The sequence below is a fragment of the Pelecanus crispus genome, chromosome Z (assembly GCF_030463565.1).
Source record: "Pelecanus crispus isolate bPelCri1 chromosome Z, bPelCri1.pri, whole genome shotgun sequence".
In the NCBI taxonomy this organism is placed as follows: domain Eukaryota; kingdom Metazoa; phylum Chordata; class Aves; order Pelecaniformes; family Pelecanidae; genus Pelecanus; species Pelecanus crispus.
The window spans coordinates 16,826,794-16,848,563 of NC_134676.1; the positions used below are offsets into that span (position 1 = coordinate 16,826,794).

Here is a 21,770-nt window from a genome sequence, read left to right on the forward strand (position 1 = left end):
ACAGCTATGTTCCAGCACAGGACATGAGCAGTATTGCATAGCATCCAGGCACTTCCCCAAGACCAGGGTACCACCACCCTTCTATCATGATTGTATCCCAGAAGATTAATTTGAGGCCATTCAATTACATGATCAGAACTCCCGCTGGCATCGGCAGGGGCTGCATGTGCACGGAAGTGATTTGATCTGTATCACACTAGAAACCACGTCTTTGCCACCTTGTACAATCAAGGTAGTCAATCAGGCAAACATCCTATTTATTTACCAATGTGTAAGTGAGCTCCAAGTAACTTCAAGTTTAACTCCTTAATGCTGAAAAGTGAGGGAGTCAGCCCTATGGACAATCCTTGGTAACATTTGAAATCAGAACTGATAATCATGGGATTTAAACAAGATTATGCAAATGCATTAAGGCAGGTTACATAACTGCCCTTTTCCTTTAGGATTAATTATTATTTCTTTGTACATTGTAGACAATCCATACCCTGTACACACACACCTACAAAACAGCAGCACAGTAAAAACTAAATAGATCACTGAACTCCAACACACTTGTAATCAATACATTGCACATACTACACAGCATATTTTAACCTCATCATTGGGTAAACATATACAATTCAGAACAACGCTGACTGCATGTAACACAGAAGCTACCACTGAGACATGGCAAATACAGCATATACACTATTAGCTTTTACTTCACTGAAAAGGAGTTTAGAAGTTTAAAATGGTGTTAACCTAATTGCTGAAATCACCAGATAGCCTACTCAGTTGCTAATACCTAGTGCTCCATATACTACATTCAGGATAAATAGCACTGGAGCTATGTTTTCAGGGCACTCCACTTTTTAGACATGGTAGAGTTAACTTCCACAATTTTAAATTTCCTTTGCAATACAGCATATACTTACTATACACTGACTATCTGCTCCCTCTCATCCCAGGGTAAAAACTTTAGTAACTGCTCTGAAGTTAGTAGAAATGGTCTAGACTTCTATCAGTGTGACAGAAAGACTTAGCCCAGCATACAGGATCATACATTCCCTCTCACGCACATATACGCACATGTGTATGTTCAAAATAATGGCTTGAAACGGCAGGACCTACAAAACCAGCAATGTAACCAACAGCAAGCAAACGCAAATAACCCACTGATTTTAAAACTAGGCTCCTGTGGTCTGATTCTGATCTTTCCCCTCTCCACACAAGGCAGGAATCAGACCCCAGGCCCAGCTGCTATGTGGTCCAAATCGCTGCAGGTTGGATCAGTTCTGAACAAAGACTTCTCAGCTTGTGTAAACTGAAAAATGGAGCCAGGTAGATTTACACCAGCTGAGAGATTGCCTGTGTTGGGCAGTGCAGTCGCAATTTTTCAAGTATGACTGAAAAGAAAGGATAAAGTAATCACGTGAAAATGTCAGAAGACAATACTACTTGATGTGTACACAATGAACATAGCAAGGGGGAAAATGAGCACAGGAAAAAAAAATGTTTTGGGGAGAATGACATGACAGTTTGAGTGAATAGATGCTTACAAAGATCAGTAGTGTAGACAGGTATTTTTCCTCTGATAGGCTGATTACAGTCATCTAATTTCCCATGCCAGATTCCTCATAATAAATGTGTAGAAACCTCCTAAATGAGTAAGGTCAGACAACTCATCTGACCCAACCCCACAAGCACATTTCCAGTTGAAATCAAAAAGAGTTTTAGCTGCATATGGGTGGCAAAACTGGGCTCTCAAATGCTCCAGTTGTGCTGCATAGTCCTTTCTGGCTTGTTCCTTTTTGGCAAGATCTCCCAAACCGTATCAACAGGGAGTGCATCCCTATCAGGACAGTTCAATTGCACTTTTGGGGCCTTGCAGACGAAATCGCCAGAAAAGCATGAATAGTATGCCCCCACACGCACTTTTTGTTTCAGTAATTAAGGCAAGTTTGTTTACCTGTCCCTAACATGAAGTGCAGTGCTTCTCCAACAGAAAAGAGATCAACAGCTAAATGAAAACATAATTTTTCTGACCAAAGGTAAAATTTTGTCAAGATTTTTTTCCCCCAATAAATGGAGAAACTATATGATTTGTCTAGTATGCTTCTTTTCAGAGGATTTTTTTTGCCTTGCTTTTATTTTCCAGCACCCAAATGACAATGAGAATAAAACTGACGCTAAGCAAACAATGCTAACAAGCTCAAGATAGCTCGATATTTATTCATATATACAGGTGCACACGCGTGCACACACACGCACACACTTTTCTTAAATACAGCATAACATTTGCTTTGAGTACACCTCTGTGTAAGCGAAAAGCTTGGCGTATGTTTGAATGGGGGGGTCCCAGGAGGAACTCAATGTTGTTGGTGCTCTCAGATTCAACAGAATTTCAATCTGAAGCCAAAAAAAGAACTTATTTTTTGCTCTACCCAAGGATTCAGACTACTATATTAAAAGAATAGGTTAACTCTTTTGACTACACTTAAGTGGCAAAAGGATGACAAGGAGCATCTGGAAGCAAACAAATCCAGCTAAACGGAAAAATGAAAAGAGCATTTCACACCACATCACCAATAAATAAGCAAACATTTTCATGTTTCTATGTGGGACACCCACATAGGTGTATTAAAAAAACCCATACGCTCATGTTTCACTTAATGTGTCTGTTACATGAATTTTGCTTGGAGAGCCTGTGAAAACTGGAAACAAAGTGCATCAACCCACCCCATATCTTGCTTAGCCCTGGGTGAAAGCACTAGAGTCCTATCCCTTGTTCAGTGTAACAATGGGCTATGACTCTTGGTAAATTTGGGGTGCAGCTCGGGTAAAGTTTTAATGCTGTAAAAAAACCTAACTGGTTTAGATCACAGATTTCACTGGGGATGAATCTTACAGTCCTAACCTATATAGAAGAAATGGCTACTGAAGGAGGCATCATAACTTTCTAACACCTGCACAGTTTTTTTCAACCAAATTTATAATATTCCTGTCCAGAAACCAGAACATCATTATGCAAGGTGTGTGGATGTCTTTGTATCATATACATACATTTAAATGTTTCTTTATAGTACACATACACTTAAATGTTTCTTTATAGTACACACACACACATTTTCCAAGGCACCCTCTCAGTACAAAATAGCAGCAAGTGTTCATTTTATTCCACTTCTTCCTAAACTAAAAATAACAACAAAAATCCTATAACCTCCCCATAACCCCCCTGTTCGATAAGACCATTTTTGTTTTTCAAAACTCTGATGGCAGATGGTAGTCCTTATCATCTGACAGAAAATAGCAAAGGACTGTATGATGCCATTCTCTTTTCTCACTCAACCAAAAGTTCTAGTAACATCAATGGAAACTTGACCTTAGCCTTATCCCATAAAGCCCTGCAATATTTCAAAGAGCATTTTCCTTGTAAGACAGTATAGCATCTGTTGTTTGGCATAAATGAAATGTTTTGCTTTCCAAAGTCATGTGCCTGTGCACTGATGTGTCCAAGAGATAGGACTGATTGCATTGTATCCAGTTAGGTGTCATACAGGGACAATGCTCTCATAACTCACTAAGTTTTCCATGTATTTGAGTTTTATATATGTTTCATTAAAAGTAGGATGATCAGCAATTCTGCTGCTAGAACAGTGCCATTCAGTAGACTTCCAACCATCCGTTATGCAGTATTATATCCCACAAACAATTTAGGGACCATAGAGTATTGTTATTAGCTAGAAATTGAACTACTACACTCTTTAGTACAGCAATTTTTCAGTGATGAAACTGTCACAGATTTTTTTGTAATCAGCAGAGAAGTGTTGTGTTTGTAGCTGCCTTAAAGAGAAACTTAGTCTGCACCTATTTTTTTTAAGTGCAGCTTTAGTCCTGCAGAAAGCAGGTTTCCACTATGGGACAAAATCTTGCCCACCTTACAGCACACACAATTTACTGATCCTATGCACAATCCATGCCAAACACAGGGGATTTTCCTATTAAATTCAGTGGATGTTGGATCAGGCTCTTACATAAGATTAAACCTGGGAGGCAGTGGTCCTCCAAGCTGGCCTAACTTTGTTCCTGCTAAAACCAGGGAAGATACACACTGGCAGCTCCTAGTACAGAGTTAGGCCAGCACCACATATCTGCTGTCTTGACCTGGGGCAGAGACATTGGAAAACCCCATTCTGAGAATGAAAAGCAAGCAGGATTTAGTCTGTGCTCTGTGCAAGCTACGTAATACATCATGTTTACTGTCCATTGATTATGCATGTTAGAGGCATGACTTTGGATTTACTTCACAAAGGCATTTAAACCTATAGCTCATGATAAATATGATCAGTTAAATCACCTAATAGATGAAGTGTAGCAGCTTAAAATTTTTGGGCCAGATATACTGTCCTTAGTCTCCCGGTGTAATGCTCGCATTGTCAGGAATCCTGCTGTGGGCAGGCAGAGGGCAATATACATCCCATTGCTCCGAAAGCAGCAGATTTCTCGGCACTGTTCATAACCATAGAAGACACATGAATTGTATTTGATACCTCACAGAAAACATGTAAATGGCCTTCTTTTATCAAACACTGTAAACATGTTTAGTTTTGCTCTTCACATGAAACACAAATGTAAAAAATGATCATAATTGATTAAAACATTTCCCCTACGCCCACCCACTAAAGCCCTAAACACCTCAGCGTGTTATAGGAAGATCAGTGTTTTACAAGATAATTCTTTTAAAATGCAATCTTTTTTTTTAAATTCTAAGTAATGCAACAACACACATATAGTACTATCAAGTAGTGTCATCTTCACCTTCATCCAGGGCGTAGTTGAGCTTTATGACTGTGCTGATAAAGTCACCAAGTTCTACAAAATCTGCAGTGATAATATTCACACCACTTTCTCCTGGTTTCTGAGTTCGGACCCACTGCATCATTGCAGGAAGAGCCCTAAGGAGAAAACAGGAACAATGATTACTCATAAAGCAGTGAGACAAATGCATCAAGGCATGATTTACCAATAGTGAATCCCATTGATCTTACTTGGTTTCTAGGGGAACCATATGAGAAAGGACACAGATTATGGCTCAGGCTTTCTGAAAACACCTCTTTTTATAATTTTTATTCTCTGTGGAAATAATATGTTGATTGTGTTTCAATTTCTCAGTAGAAAAGAATGAAAGGAAGGTCATACAGGCTCACAGTAATCATTGATCTTGCCTAGGGGCAAAGGCATGGACCAGATACCTTTTCAATATCATCCAGCCATATGACTCCATGGGAACCGTTTATAGAAAAAGAAGTAACAGAGAACTCAAGCCATTTGTACAGCATGTTTGACACACTCCAGGAAATACTGAAAACAATATTCTGGGGGACACTGGAGCAACCAAGATTTCCACAGTATAAGTACAGCATATGAGGAATACCCTTTCTTTCCCAGTATTAATATCCCAGCCATGAATTATATTTAATCATTAACCAGTGGTTAGTAACTGAAACAAAAAGCATCACAGTCTTATCAACTCTTTTCTAAGATGGCAGATTTTTATTATATAAGACCCTTAGCACAGGAATACAGGGGGTGTAGAAGATGTCTGCCTAACTGGGTTTGTGAGTATAAGGAAATTTTTCTCACACCATGAAAATATAAACTAACGACACAAGAAATACCTTTGTGAAAATAAAGGCCTCCCCAGTCCTGCTGAGAAAGTCAAGCAGCACGATCCAGTTTTCAGAAGACAGAAGTTAACAGAGTTCCAAAAATATAAGGTACAGATTCTTTCAGAGAAAGGGTGTTTTTCAGACAAAGGGTAATTGACCATTGGAACAAACTCCCAACAACTGTGACAAACTCTGTAGCACTTGGAGTCTTTAAATCAAGCCTGGATATCATTCCAAAAATACACTCTCGGTCAACCTCAAGCTGCTGAGTTAAATAAAAGAACCTACAGACTGGGCAGGGCTGCAGTCAGTTTAGATGAACATCGTGTTCTCCCTTTGCTCTAAAATCTATAAATCTGTGATTCCCCCTCAGCCAGTATGTTGTACAGCCTCTTTCACAGAGGCAAGGTACATGTAAAATGTTGGTCTGACAGGAATTTAAATCAAGCTGAACACGCTGAACCTAAATCTGCTCCCAAAAGCTTTAGGAAAACTGATCTAAAGAAAACAGAACTATTAGCAGACACAGATTGTACCTGTCAGTGGCCACCGGAATCAGTCATTTTTTATTGAAACAATTTAGTACTGAAAAAACCCAAGCAGTTATAATTAGCCCCCTCTATGATTTTACAGGAGAATGCATAACACTAAGGTTTTGCTTGAGCAAAATGTGTTTAAATCCACCATAAGATCCACGTTTAAGCCCAGCAACACATTCTACTTCACTCATTGATGCAAGATGACTGAAGCATAGGTATGTATGCACATCAGCTCATAAAACCGAGCTTAAGCACTCTGCTATATAAGAACCCAGCCAGCATCTTTAGATTTAAGTTTATGTAATCCTGAAAAGCTGCACTCCATGGAACTGTAACAGGCACAGGTCAGGTGTTCAATATCCAGCAATGCCCGTTGACTGACAAGATCTGTGAGCAACCAGAACCAGGACAGATCTCAGCAGAATGGCATGGACCACCAAGGTGACAAAAGGCAGCTCAGAGCAGTTGAAAACTCCACTGCATCTTCACCTGAAAGAGATGCTGCTGAACACTGGACAAAGACACAAGGCTGAACTTCTAAGATGGCAGTATGTTACTTTTGTATTTAATATTATCCTATTTAAACTCAAAAGAGTTTCAAGTTTAAAGGTGAATTGATTGATTGCAGGCAGGCAGAGATTTTTTCTTCCTTCCTTCTGCATACATTGATACCCTTGATATTTTACTCCCCCTTGAGACATAATTAACTTCTTTTGGTACCCTTTATTTATTCTGAAGCTGGTTCTGATGTAATTCTGTCTTCAGACCACAGTTTGCTGTCTATACACTTAGCCATATAGACTGAAATACTGTTTTGTTTTTCCTACTGTGTTCTTACTAAGCCAGCCTTTAACAGATAGTCATGCCTCCTTTTGATTAGTGCTCTATCTTAGACTCAGTTTGCCCTGCCATTTCATCTCCAGTTAGCCTGGGTAGTTAAATGGGTTATTTACCTTTTACTGATATTTCACACAGCACACAGTTGCATGACCCTTTGCTCATATGCAAATTATTAGATAAAGTCACAGAAATCTTTTGTTCACGGGACTAGAGAGCATTCAAAGATAAGTCAAAAAGTGAATCAGATTATCCAACAAAAAGCTTATTTGCATAGCAAAGCCAAAGAACACAATCCTGTAAAAAAAAAAAAACTGAACAAAAGATTCCACTGACCTTAAAGATTTGATCTAGGCTATGCAACTCTGCTTATGATAGAAATTCATAAAAAAAACCCATACAGATAATCTTCCTCCCATAGTGCCATCTTGAAAATGGATTACCTCAATGACTGTAAGAAACCACACATTGCTCAGTTTCAGTACAAATCTCTCACATGCTCACAATAATTATTAGAATAAGTCTGCTTTAACATTTCTCAGGGTGCCTTTGTGATAGCAGCACAAACCTTGTTCACCCTTCCTTGTAATTTCCAGTCTCTGCATGCCTCAAACTAGTAATTGTTCTCATTAAGGGTTTTAGTCAGAGGAACACAAACCATGCTGTGTGGCAGCCGCCTACATGACTGTGCTCACAGAAACCCAGTACCTACCATGGTCTTCATAGATATTCTTGCAATGTTGATAAGAAACGATTTTGTGCATGAGCATGTGCAAGCCTCTCAGTTTGCAAACCCTGATAGCATCACTGCCTCTGTGTTAGGTGGGTCTTGGCTCTCCTGTGGACAATGTTGATATCTGTGCTTAAGGGTCTCACTGAAGCTCTCACGCCAATGGTTCAGATCCCAATTCTGCAAGGGCTGAGGACAGCCCATCCATGTGAATATGGACCACACTTGTAGATAGTGAATGTCAGTAATCTCTGCTGCAACTCCATTAACTATAGCAGTCTAGTCATACTGTAACTATATCCACGCTCCATTGTGTTAGTGTAACGAGTTTTCCTAATAAAACAGTGTCATGCTGGTAATAATGACCGCAACACCACTATTGAAACTGCATGCAGGACAGGCTCTAGCTCTCCTGAAGGCAACCTCAAGTCTTCCAGCCCTCCTGTGTGTGGAGTAATTGCTGGAGGTGATTTAGAAATTAAACTTAGATTCACAATTTTAGGAAAGGCACAGCACTGAAGAAGCCTCCAGGGTGGAGTGTGGCTGGCATGCAAGGAATCCATTTCATGGAAGTTCCTTGGGCCTGCAACCTTAGATGTCAGCAAGACCAGGGGAACTTGGTGTGTTGGCCCTAAATGTAACTGCCTGGAGAGTGGAGCAGTGTGGAGACACTGCGGACAGGCTCTGTGTGGCACCCCAGGTGGGACTGCTGTGAAACATCCTGCCCAGCCGGGGCAGCTCCTGTGCCCTTGGATTCCCCAGTACACTCCTGCAAACCCGGAGACTTGGTCTATCTACGGACATGAAAAGATGAAGCATTTGTCACCTTATTGCTGCTGCTTTTAGTCCCTGTATAGTCCTGACTGTGCCAAAAGATAGCAAATTATCTATTGTAGATGTACTTACCAAAGGAACAGAGTGCAGTATAATGGAACACTGCGAGAGCTTGGGCAAACAATGGATGAATGAAGAAGGACAATAGAAAAGGTACAATATGAGACCCTGGGCCAACAACTTGTCATGTTTTTGACAAAATGCTGTCCTTTGGTAAACTTTGCTCATTATAATATCATTATAATACCAAAACACACCTCCATCCCCAAACCTACCTGCCTCTAAGGTGTGACCACTCCTCACTGAGCTTGCACTTTGAATTTTTCCTAGCCTATACCTTTAAAACGAAGCGAGAAAGTTTTACACCAATCATAACAAAAGCGTATATGACTAGAGCCACTCAAGCTCCACCTGAAAGCTAAAAAATAGTATAAATTAGCCTAAGAGAGAGGCGATGTTAGGGAAGATACCATTGCGTACCACTCTGACTTGTGCGATCAGTCGACGGGCTGAGCCTCTCTTGCCCCGCATCGGGACGCCGTTGGGTAAGATTTGAACACTTGGTTATACCAAGTGCCTCCCTGGGAAATTTAGAAACAGAGTTGCTTTATGTCTTTTGATGCATCTGTGTTATTCATGCTTTGGTGTTTGCATGTGCCTTGCAGTCAGTGAATTTATCGACGGTAATCCAAAGAACCTGTGTGTCTGTTGCTTTAATAAATTGCTTTGATTCATTGGTCTAGCTGTGATAGTTCTCATTGAACGTGACCAGATGCTTTAAGTGTGGCCGTGGTAGTTCATGCAACGCGACTAGACAAAAGGTGCCTATGTTATTTGTGCATACATAATCGTGATAGTTCAGTGTACTGAATGCGACCGAACTTAAAACGATAAATTGGGTACCTTCCAAAGCCCTCTTGACGCAACACTGTGCCTCAGCTGCCTCCGCTATAAGTGATGCAGTGAAAGCTAGATGAGTTGATCAGGAGTCCTACTGGCCTCAGAGGTTCCAGCGCTGTGGGTAAATGTTCTGAAGGATGTACAAGATGAAAAGTCCTACGTTACCATGCTACAAACGAAGAGCCAGACAGCTGGAAAAGCTGACAGACACAGAATACTGTCAGCCCTTAAACTTCCTGATTGGCTACATCCCACAGCTTTGCAGTCCAGCCCTTAAGGCCACAATTGGAAGGAATCACTTCTAACCCCTAAGGGTTGCAAAAGCCACCATGTAACGCTGAGCTACACACACACAGAAGGGTGCTGCCTGGCTTAGCTTAGAGCCAGGGAGGAGAGAAGGTGTGCCCATCAGCAAAACCTTCCAGGGAAACAGAGAGGAGTCTCTCTCTGGGTCACTGTTTTCATCCTGCTGCAGCTCCACCGACCTGGGTCGGTGCTGGCCAGATCCAGTGCTGCCAGGCCAGTGCAGCACTGCCCCACAAACCAGCATCTGATGTCAACTCCTTTTTCCACGTCCCCAGCAGGAGGGGAGGGCTAGCAGCACGAGCAGGGCAGGGAGAGGAAAACCACAGGACTGGAGGGCTTGAGCAGTGGCAGGGAAGGAAGGGAACGGCACATTACCTGGGTTCGACTATGGACTGGGATCAGTAATCTTGGTGAAAAATTTTCTGTCCTGAAGGAACACACAGAACATATCATGTATTTGCATTGACTGGGAACTAGGAAGTACCAGACTGCTGCCCCTCACACCCAAGAGAGCGAGAGAGCAGGGGGATGAAAGCAACGTGTCCAGACACAACGTGGAAGGACCCTGTGGGAAGGGCTGTGGTCCAGTCCCAGCCCACCACCACTGCACCTCAGCATCAGGGGCCAGATCCATCCTGCCACCCACACCGCCCTGCAGCCTCCTGCAGACGCTCTCAGACCTGCCCAAAAGTCTGCACGACAAGTGAAAGAATGGAGAAGATCTGGGCAGTAGGGACCTACCTACACCAGACAACACAGTGTCATGCAGAGATATTTAATGTGGCTGTATTTCTTCTGACACCAAAGCTTTTATCTCTAGGTGGCACCTCACTAGGTCAGTCAGAGGTACTAATCATTTGGGCAGGCCCTGGGTATCAGGATGGCTTATATCACGCATGCAAACATGCCCTACATCATCATTTTCAGCCTTTTTTTGTTGAGGAGCCATGTACCTTCTCATATAGCATTACTACAGTGATTTTCATTTACAACCCAGTAAAATCTAGGCTCAGCTTTGACAGTTATTTTATTACCTCTATTTTCCCTGTTCTGTTTGCTCGCTCATATAAACAGAACTGTGTGCAGATTTCTTTTTAAATTTTTCACTTCCTTCAGGAACCATTTTCTGATGCATTAAAGAACTCAGATGGGAAACAGTGCCCTAAACAACAAAACATGCATAGCCCTTTTCAAAGCTATTGAATATTCAAGACCTCTTTTTTTTTTAATCTACCAAAGATCTCAAGTGGACTCCAAGGGTATTGAATCTTGTTTAAAAATAATAATTAAGTATTCAAGTAGCTTCAGTTCAAGCAGCAAAACTGTGAGTCCCATTACGAGCTTTCAGAAAGAAAATATGAACTAATTGCATTAAAATTTGCTTTAAAAAATTTGCTCTTAGGCTATTTTAGTTCAGAAAGAGGGGTGGTTGGGGTTTTTTTTTAATGCCTGAGTCATCAAAACCTGACAATGTGACAGAAGACTAATGACAGCAGTGCTTTTAAGACAGGACCTCCCATGGAGAAACAGCCGTTCTTTTCTGCAGATCTTTCAAGGGAGAGGAGGAGGAAAAGCAACTTTATAAACACAAAATAAAAGGGCTGTTCACTGTTTAATGAGAGTTTGATCACTAAAAGCAGAGAACAGGTTTTCTTCTGGAGTGCAGGGAGCCAGTACAACCTAATCCAGAGTGAGAAACTGGTCTCATTTATAGAGTGCGATGCTGTCTAGCATTAAGTGCCCATTACTGGTAACACTAGCGAGAACGGAAGCAGGTCCACTTGCTCAGGGCAAGGTGACATGTGGCACTTGTTCCCTCTCCAGTGAAGCACGCACCTTGCCTCCCTGCAGCCTTTTTGCAAATAGGTGTTACTGTTCAAGAAAAATAGCACTCCTCTGCAGAAGGATGTATGCACACGAGCCTGAATCTGAATGCCCATACTCTTTAACTCCCCACCACCATCCAATTTTACCCACATTTGCAAGAACACTGATTAATTCTGGAACAGTAATACAGCACACGCTGACTTTGGCTTTTCAAGGATGTTGAGAATTCACTGCTCCAATGAGAACTGGATGTTTTGTGTGTCACCGAATCGTAAAAATCATGACTGGAAAGAATCTTGAAAAGTTGTTCAAGTTCATCCAGCCCATCCTGGGCAGGATCAACTACACAAAGATCAACAATACAAACCACTCCTCATAAATGTTCAATTTAATCAGTTCTTACAAGCCTCCAGTGATGGAGATGTCACAACCCTCCTCTGTATTCAGAGCATCCCTACATAAATATCCTTATACATCCTCATTAGCTTCAACTGGAGTACCCACAAATAGATGCCACAAAAATAATGGCATTATGGTGTGCTACTCAAGAGTGTTCACCATGTCTCACTCTGCTCCCACTGAAATTTACTGTTCATCAGTAAATAAGCTTCTCTGCGGAACATGAACCTTAGGTACCATTCCACAGTACATCATTCTACCATAATTTTCTCTGTGGCAAAACTAGTTTAAAAGGTCCTCTTCTTTTACATTCCAGCTGTTTCTGCTCCCTGATCATAATTTACCATTCTCTCAGTTGTGCTAATAGACCTGTAGGAACAGAATAAAAACCAACACATGGAAATGGTCTGGATTAACAGAAACAAATCAACCATTTTTGCTCTCCCTCTGTCCCAAATGGGCCAGTTTACTGACCAGATTTGATTTACAACAGGACCTCCCAAACTGTTGAATTGACACAACCAAGGAACAAATGAACTGAAGCAGAGAGATTTACATGAGCTCAGCATGAACGGGCTAGGAAGGAACCCCTTAGATTCTCCTTCTTACCCCTCAGATCCTCTCCAGGCAGCAGTAGTGTGGCCATAAAATAGGCACTACCAAGGCCACATTGACTAGAACCAGAAAATTTGGGCAATACTGGGTGAAATTTTATTACTAATAGTCTCTGTGGTGTGTTGACCCTGGCTGGATGCCAGGTGCCCACCAAAGCCACTCTATCACTCCCCTCCTCAACTGGACAGGGGAGAGAAAATACCACGAAAAAGCCATGAGTTGAGATAAGGACACAGAAAGATCATTCACCAATCACCGTAACAGGCAAAACAGACTCAACTTGGGGAAATTAGTGTAATTTATTGCCAATCAAATCAGAGTAGGATAATGAGAAATAAAAACTAAATCTTAAAACACCTTTCTCCCACCGCTCCCTTCTTCCTGGGATCAACTTCACTCCCAATTTCTCTACCTCCTCCCCTGAGCAGCGCAGGAGGACGGGGAATGAGGGTTGCTGTCAGCCCATCACACGTTGTCTCTGCCGCTCCTTCCTCCTCAAGGGAGGACTCCTCCTCACACTCTTCCCCTGCTCCAGCGTGGGGTCCCTCCCATGGGAGACAGAACTCCACGAACTTCTCCAACATGGGTCCTTCCCACGGGCTGCAGTTTTTCACGAACTGCTCCAGCCTGGGTCCTTTCCACAGGGTGCAGTCCTTCAGGAGCAGACTGCTCCAGCGTGGGTCCCCCACGGGGTCACAAGTCCTGCCAGCAAACCTGCTCCAGCATGGGCTCCTCTCTCCACAGGCCCTGCCAGGAGCCTGCTCCAGTTTAGGGCTTCCCACAGGTCACAGCCTCCTTTGGGCACATCCCCCTGCTCCGGCATGGGGTCCTCCCCGGGCTCAGGTGGATATCTGCTCCACCATGGACCTCCCTGGGCTGCAGGGGCACAGCTGCCTCACCATGGGCTGCACCAGGGGCTGCAGGGGAATCTCTGCTCCGGTGCCTGGAGCACCTCCTGCCCTCCTTCTGCACCGACCTTGGGGTCTGTAGAGCTGTTCCTCTCGCATATTCTCAGTCCTCTCTCCAGCTGCAAGTTGTTGGGGAGGTTTTTTTCCCCTTCTTAAATATGTTATCACAGAGGTGCTACCACTGTTGCTGATGGGCTCAGCCTTGGCCAGTGGTGTGTCCGTCTTGGAGCCGCCTGGCATTGGCTCTGTTGGACATGGGGGACACTTCTAGCAGCTTCTCACAGAAACCACTCCTATAGCCCCCCTACTCCTCAAACCTTGCCACACAAATCCAATACAGTCTCAAATGCACACAGGTGGGAATTCTTTTCCCTGGATACTGAATGGACATCACACTGCCCGTGAGCTGTCATGTTGCAAGAATTACCTACATTAACATCCAGCAGGCCTGAATTCATTCTTCTGAAATGCTTGCCTATAATACGGCCATCTCCAATTGCTTTATACACTTTGGAGATGCACCTAATAAGATGGCACAGAAAACCATGCTGGGGTCAGATGAATATTTTAACATAATTGATCACAGTACTGTACTGTGTGGAGTCACCAGGGGCCAGATGTCTTCACTCTCCTATTGAGCTGTTGTTGGCTTTCTGGGTTTCGTTTTTAAGGGGAGGCAGAAACTAGCTCAAAAGGGCCTTTCCTGCCCTCCCTTCAAAGAACATTTCAGCTGAATTTATTGAACCTACACCTCCATGCCTGTACAAAAATGCAATGGGATATTTAATAGCAGCAAATGCTGGTTCTGGAGGTGATTAATGTTCAACATCCTATTTTTCCCTGATTCCGTGTTTTTAGCCATTGCACCTAGGGCATTAATTAGTAGCATGAGGAATGCAGACAGCTGGGAAAGGATTCAGTGGACCCTGTAGTATAAATAATCTCATTAATGAGGCAACTCCAGTATTTTGGGTACCTTCTTGGTCAATGTGGTGAGGAACTGAAATGGGCAATGCCAGAGCTAAAAGCTTGAAGTGCTACCACACAAAGTGAGGCATTTAGCTTTTATATCATGACTGAAGTCGTCACACACATAGTTATGCTATTATGGACAAATACATGATAGTCCATGGATTAACAGCAAAACTACTGCCTGTCATCGGGATGCCTGTGTTCAAAGGCTCACTTTTCTCAGTGATCAGGCAGATCAAGTTAGATAAGCTCATCAACTGCTTGTCTTATCTCTTTGGAGATCACATAGGGGAGAAACAGCTCCCATTTTCATGACAGTGGTGCAAGTCTTATGCTATGAAAATGGAGGGGAACAGAAAGATCTGAGTGCTGTTCAGATGACACTCATTTCAATCTTTTGTGGTCCAAACAGAGAGAAGCCTGAACACCCATTTACGCAGGTGCCTGCATGTGGCACAGTCTACCTGCTTGAGCCAGTTTGTCCTGGTCCCAGTCTCACACAGAAATCTGACTGTTCAAGAAATGCCAAGAAATTCACAGAAATGACAATAAGCATGACCTGTGGAAGTAGTAACTGGAATTTATTCCCATGCCTGTGAAACGAGAAAAACTCTGCTTTACCTAAGAAAACATCTTTACATAAGAAAACATTTTCCCCCTGTACTCAGCACTGGTGAGGCTGCACCTGGAATACTGTGTCCAGTTTTGGGGCCCTCAACACAAGAAAGACATTGAGGTGCTGGAGCGTGTCCAGAGAAGGGCAATGAAGCTGGTGAAGGGTCTGGAGCACAAGTCTTATGAGGAGCGGCTGAGGGAACTGGGGCTGTTTAGCCTGGAGAGGAGGAGGCTGAGGGGAGACCTTATCATTCTCTCCAACTGCGTGAAAGGAGGTTGTAGTGAGGTGGGTGTTGGTCTCTTCTCCCAAGTAGTTAGCGATAGGACGAGAGGAAATGGGTTCAAGCTGCACCAGGGGAGGTTTAGATTGGGTATCAGCAAAAATTTCTTCACAGAAAGGGTAGTCAGGCATTGGAACAGGCTGCCCAGAGAGGTGGTGCAGTCACCATCCCTGGAAGTGTTCAAAAAACAGGTAGATGTGGCACTTTAGGACATGGCTTAGTAGCCATGGTGGTGTTGGGTTGATGGTTGGACTGATGATCTTAGAGGTCCTTTCCAACCTTAATGATTCCAACCTTAAAAACCTAGGTTTTGCTTTCATTAAAAAGTAATCCAGCCACCAAGCCAGGAAACATGAAATTATTACTCTACCCTTAGTTGGTTTAGTGGTGGACTTGGTAGTGTTAGGTTAATGGTAAGACTGGATGGTCTTCAAGGTCTTTTCCAACCTAAACGATTCTATGATTCTGTCACCAGTCAAGGGAATAGCTACAGGTTTGAGGCTTTTTTCCCCCCCATCTTCTAGTTCTTTAAAAAAAAAAGAATTATCATTTATTCATACACTTATTACACTTGAATCACTATATTAAACCATTCAGATCAGGTGTTAAGAGTTGACTGCAGAGCAGGAACTGCTTTGTCACAGGGCATGTTGTAGCCAGTAGTAGACCATCCAAGGTTTCCTCCACCAGACTCAGCCAAGGGCTTCATTTTCTCCAAGGGTTGCCACTGTGTGTTGTCTGGGACCTTTCAAAGAGCTCTCGTGCTGAGGAACTTAGGGGACTCCAGGTACGGAGCTGCCCAGCTACTCCGCAGTTCCCAGTTTCACTTGCTGCTGCTGATGGCTCAGCCCCTCATTAAAAACCTCACATTTTTGAGCATGTAAAATTTGAATGATGTAAGAAAGATGAGAGATTAAAAGGCAATGAATTAAAAAAAAAAAAAAAAAAGATTGTGCATGGAGGAAATACTCTGAAATTTAATGTGGAGAACAATAAAATAGGGTCTACCAGAGCAACCAAGAAGAGGTGATTTTTACCAGTGTTCAGCTCTGCCCAGAACCTTGGAACACAGATGAAGTAGCAGAGCCATTCTGAAAATAAAAAAAACTTTTGAGTAACTGGAAAAGTTAGTAAAAAGGTATGTATCACTATCAGGAAAAGCAGAGCAGCTAAGTGGAAGGCAGAGTTTATTTAAGGAACTTCTGGCTGCCAGCACTATCACTCTGCTGTATGACCTGTTACAGAATTTCACACATCATTGCACAGTTTCCGCTGAAATAGATACTACAATAAATCTAAATTACTTAATTAAATAGGTAAAATATGGATTTTTTTTTTAGTCTAATAGCATAGCCTGCAAAATTAATATTTTCTTCCTGCAGACGCTTCGAAATTAAATTAAATCTCACCTATGTCTGAATCCTTTGCTATTGAATACAGAGCAAAGCAATTTCCATTTTCTTTCAGATAAACAGCTCTAAGTGCTTCTAAGGTTTTTGTTCCATCACGTGGAGATATAAAGTCAGTCTGCAGTGGCAGAGAACACACAACCAAAGTCCAGGAAACTGCACGTAGCTGCTTGCCATAGTACCTTGCTCAGTATATTCCACAGTACATTATTCAGACAGACATACTGTAGAATGTAATTTTGAAAAATGCAAGGAAAACAACCATACACAAATCGGAGAAAGCTGCAGTAAAGAGATGGGTCTTGCAGCATTCCCAGAAATTTAACACTTTCTGATTCTTCAGAGAAGGTGGAAATCTCCTTCATTCATGAAACATCAGCAAGTAGATTACAATGAAGCAATCCACCCAACCAAATTTAAATGGAAAATTATGACAAAAATAATTGCCTTTGAAAAAAGGTACAGGGAAATAGTCGTTTTTCATCACTGCTGCTATACGGACAGCAAGAAGAAGCACAGAATATAGCAAGAGCTTCAGGCCACGCAAAGTAACAGAAATTGGACATAATTACAGCTCTGATTTGAATGATGTTGTTACACATCAAAAATGAGATGGTGGGGGACAAAATTGTATAAGAACATACAGGTTTTCAGTCAATTAAAAAAATTAAATGTCTAGTTAATGTTCAATGTAGCCAATTAAACATTCTTTTCTTACTTCTTGGTCTTTTAAAATTTAAATAGTTTTAAATTAGGTGTCATTTTAAAATAAAGTTATTCCAAAACTGCAGAACAATATTTCTAAAACATTAAATTAGAAAATATCAAGGTGAAATGTTTTCCTACATATTTTCCTCAAATACAGTTAGTCATCAACTTTGACCCAATTTCACAAATAGTATCTATGGTGCTTACAAATCTGTTTTTCCAGTAAATTTCTCCTTGGCATCAAAACTCCTCCCTGCTGTTCCTCTCTCCATCTGAGACAGGTACACCTCTTCTGCTTCCTGCTGTCGTTTCCTTTGATTATACTAACAGCTGCCTTTTTGCGTGGACTGAACTTCCCTCACCTCTTTCTCTGCCAAGCCTTCATGTGCAAAGCTAGTTTCATCATTTCCCTTGCAAGGTGTGCATCAAATAAATACACAGCACCAAGGATCTTTATTGCACTGCTTTTTTGCCACCCGGCACCCCAGCCTGGCACCCAGACTGCAGGCTGTGGGAGTCTAGGGTCATCACACACCCACTAGCACCTCCACAACAACTGCTTCATCGCACCAGAGAGGGAGACTAAGCTGCTTATTATGCTTTACATGTTTTCTGGCTTCTAGCTCTGGCCTCACGCAGCTAAACCAGCTTTGTTAATCAGCTGGATCCCAGAGGTAATATCCTCCTAAATAGCATCCTGGGCATTGCTGTGAAGCATCTACCAGGAGCAGCCTTCCCTGAGCTATTCCTCATTCCTTCCACTTGCTTTCCTCACAACCCAGTATTAACAAGCCCAGAGCATTCATATGATAAATCCTGTATTATACCAATTATAATTATGTGAAATACGGTACCCAGGAGATATGACAGAATAGCCACTGCTCTTTAACAGTGAGAAATGTTTGTTCTGGCTACAGCTGGGCTCACTGGGCTATCTTCCTGCCAAGGTGGTCCCAGGTCAGGAGGACTTGTCCCCCCTAACACAGTCTTCTCTGACTCCTCAATAACCAGTGGGGCTATGAATGAATGCTGCAAGAGCACCCGCTTCCCCATCACCCGGCAGTGGCTTCTCACATGCCTCAAGACCAGACTGCTCCCAGGGCTCCAGCAAGCAACCTAGCAGGGACAGGAATGCTGCACCGGGTGGTCCTGTCCTCCCATCTCCAGTGACAAAGCAAGTGGCACGGACAAGACCGTGCACAGCTGCCTTGGAAAAGGCAGGTTAGCAGCCGTCATGTTCTCCCATAGAAGGGGGCCCAAGAGGAATCTGCTAATGATCTCTGTTCCTCTTTCAAAAGCTGACAGAGCTCATCTTAAAAGCAGTCAGCTTTCTCACTCCCAATTTTCTAGCTGTAAGACTGTTGGAAAACTTCACTGCTCTGATGGCAGGGAGCCCCCGTCGCACTTCTAGCCTAAATTTTTTTAGTCTGTGTATAACTGTTGCTTGTGTGAGAACACCAGCCTTTAGCCTAAACTGTTCTTTTCCCTCCCTGGTATTTATTCCCCTTGATATTTATAGACAGTAATCACATAGCCTCTCAGTCTTCATTGTACTAGGATGAACAAAACAAGCTCCTCCATGTCTTCAGCAATTCATTCCCTGATTATCGTAGTTAGTAGTCCCTCTCTGCATCTGTGCCAATTTTAATCCGCTCCCCAGAACATGGATGATCAGAATTGCACAGGACATCCAAACAGATATCCTGCCAACACCCTGGGCAGTAATATCGCCATCTTTCGTGCATGCTGGAAGTGCCTCAGTGCATATCAAGAGGATACTGCTCTTTTTACCAGATGCTTTCCACTGAGGGCTCAGCTTTAGCCAGTCATGATGAGATTTCCCCAGCTGACGAGATCCCACCTTACCAGAGCATGCTCCCGTAGTTGTGACCTCGCATTTTATAACACTTAATTCCAGCTCATTTCTAAACACTGCAGGCATCCAGTTCTTGCTGTATGTTATTCCACAGCTTTCCGCTATTATGATGATAGCCTCTTACTTTGTGTTACCAGCAAACTCCGTTAGCGGTCTCCTACAGCTGAAACCAACGTCCTTCATGGAAATACTAAAGATAACCAGGCTCTTTGAGGAATGCTACCATTACCTTCTCTTTAGTCCGGTACTTCCAACCAGTCCCAACGCCATTCCCAGTTCCCAAATTCCATTTTGGAATAACCTACTTAACATTTAACCACCTGCATTACCAAAACCCCAGAATTTTCCTGTAAAATTTCCACAGAATTAGTTACAAAAACAAATGAAGATTTTTTGACACCATCCACCTTTGGCAAAACCTCATCAACATTTATCTTACTTTCCACTAACCTTTGTATCTTTAATTGTCACTTCTTTCCAGTTAAGCTCTTCAGTTTCCCCTTCTCCTGAAAGCTTGTGGGGGCTCAGACCATTCCCCTGACATTTTCAGGTAAGGGTGTTGTTTGCTACTCTCCACTCTAAACCACTGTTTTCATAGGCCTACTTGAACATGTGCAGTGCTTATGCTAGTCCTTGAGCAATTCTGCAATGGAGATTATACAGGCCACTCTCCTCTCTGCTTGAGTGTATTCACTTCTTACAGCTTCTATAAAACATTCTGCAGTGATATTGGGAGTCGCAAAGAAGGCTCCAAGAGGAACCCTGACAATTCAAACACTAGATGAAAAACTAACTCCCAAGCTCCACACTGAATATAACAGAACTTAACATGAAGACAAGCAGGATTAATACTGTTATTGTAACCAACTCACAAGGGCCTATCATTAAGGTAACACTGGTACAGTTTGCTTACTGTCCTGTGCAAAGGAATCCACTGGAAGGACTAAAATCTGCTTGTTTCACTCTGGTAGATATTTCTGCTGACCTTTGAGCCATCCTTTTTAACGTTGATTACTGGCATTTTGTAATCAAATGCTAATAGTCATCTTTTCTTTTAACTCAACTTTACAGCCAACAGTCTTGAAATGTCTAGATGATGCAATCAATGGCAACATAACATGACTGACAGCAAAATTCAGATCAGTCATGAAGCTGAGTCAGACTCTTCCATACTGCATAGTCCCGAATCACTAACTCTAGACTACATCTACCATCATGCTGTCTGCCTTGACTTCAAATCATTTTAAATTTTAAGTAGGGCAGTCAGGCCATTTCACTTTTGCCCAAAATAATGAGGTTGAGCTTTCTTAGAGAAAAAATAAAAACAGCTTCTGACTTATTTTTCCTGGAAAAAGTAAAAGTCCTGGAGATGCGCCATAGTACTCCTTAGACAACAGTGTCTCCCTGAAGAACTCTGTCCTTCTACAATGTTTATCACCACGCACTGGTGTGACTTATTATTGTTAATAATACTGCTACTTTGCTTGGGCAGTGGTATTCACCCTATAGCTAATGGATAAAACCGTAATTTCCAACAGTCACAAGCAAAATTAAAATGGACATTAGGAATGAGAGGAAAAGTATGATATTGTCTGCAGACTGTCACCTGATCAACAGTGATATCAAGGGGCAAGTAAAGGCTGGGTACTTCAGTGCTATACACCCACTGTAGTATTAAATAGATCTGGTCCGAAACCAAAAACTGTTGTTCTGTCAGAAACTCCAGCATTTCAAAATGTGATTTTGTTTCGAATTAGAAAGAAAATACAAAATGCTGGCCTTTCCCATCAAATAAAGTTCAAGACCTATTTCTGAATACAAAAATGAAAAGCTGTGAATATAGAAACAGCATTAAATGTTGCAGTTAATTAACACTGTAACATAAATCTGAAGACAAGACAGAATTAATAGAAGTAAAAAGTTGAAATGTTTTGACATAAACTATCTTGCTAAAAAAGACTTCTCTCTGGAGAAAAACACTGAAAGATGCATTCCTGAAAAAGAAGAGTAGACTTTAAGATATCTGCAGTTTTCAATAAAAAGCTGCAACAATGGGAAAAAGAACAAATGGTTTTGTAATTGCTAGGTTGAAACAATTTACATAAACATGCACTTGCTGCCACATCTAAGAAAACTAACAACTGTAGACCAAACTCTTAAAAAAGGAAATAAAATATTAACCAATATACCACTGATGTGATCTCAAATTAGCTTTAAAAACAAAAACGCTTTGATGATTTGGAGAGCTCTTACTGGTTCTGATCAGCACTAAAAGTAGGCACACATTGTGAGAAGTCTCATGTTTCCAGTAATACTGGTAACTTCTGAATCGATCTCATATTTTATTTAATGAGAACTCCACATTG

At 42.0% G+C, this 21,770-nt stretch overlaps 1 protein-coding gene across 1 annotated transcript in view; it reads right to left on the bottom strand.

Annotated features, from left to right (window-relative positions):
* Positions 1–4,777: 4,777 nt before the first annotated feature.
* PLCXD3 (phosphatidylinositol specific phospholipase C X domain containing 3) overlaps positions 4,778–21,770 on the bottom strand; it is an 85,485-nt gene continuing 68,492 nt past the window's right edge. The window contains exon 3 of the mRNA XM_075726949.1: positions 4,778–4,934. Coding sequence (XP_075583064.1) covers positions 4,778–4,934 — 157 coding nt within the window. The remainder of the gene's footprint in view (positions 4,935–21,770) is intronic.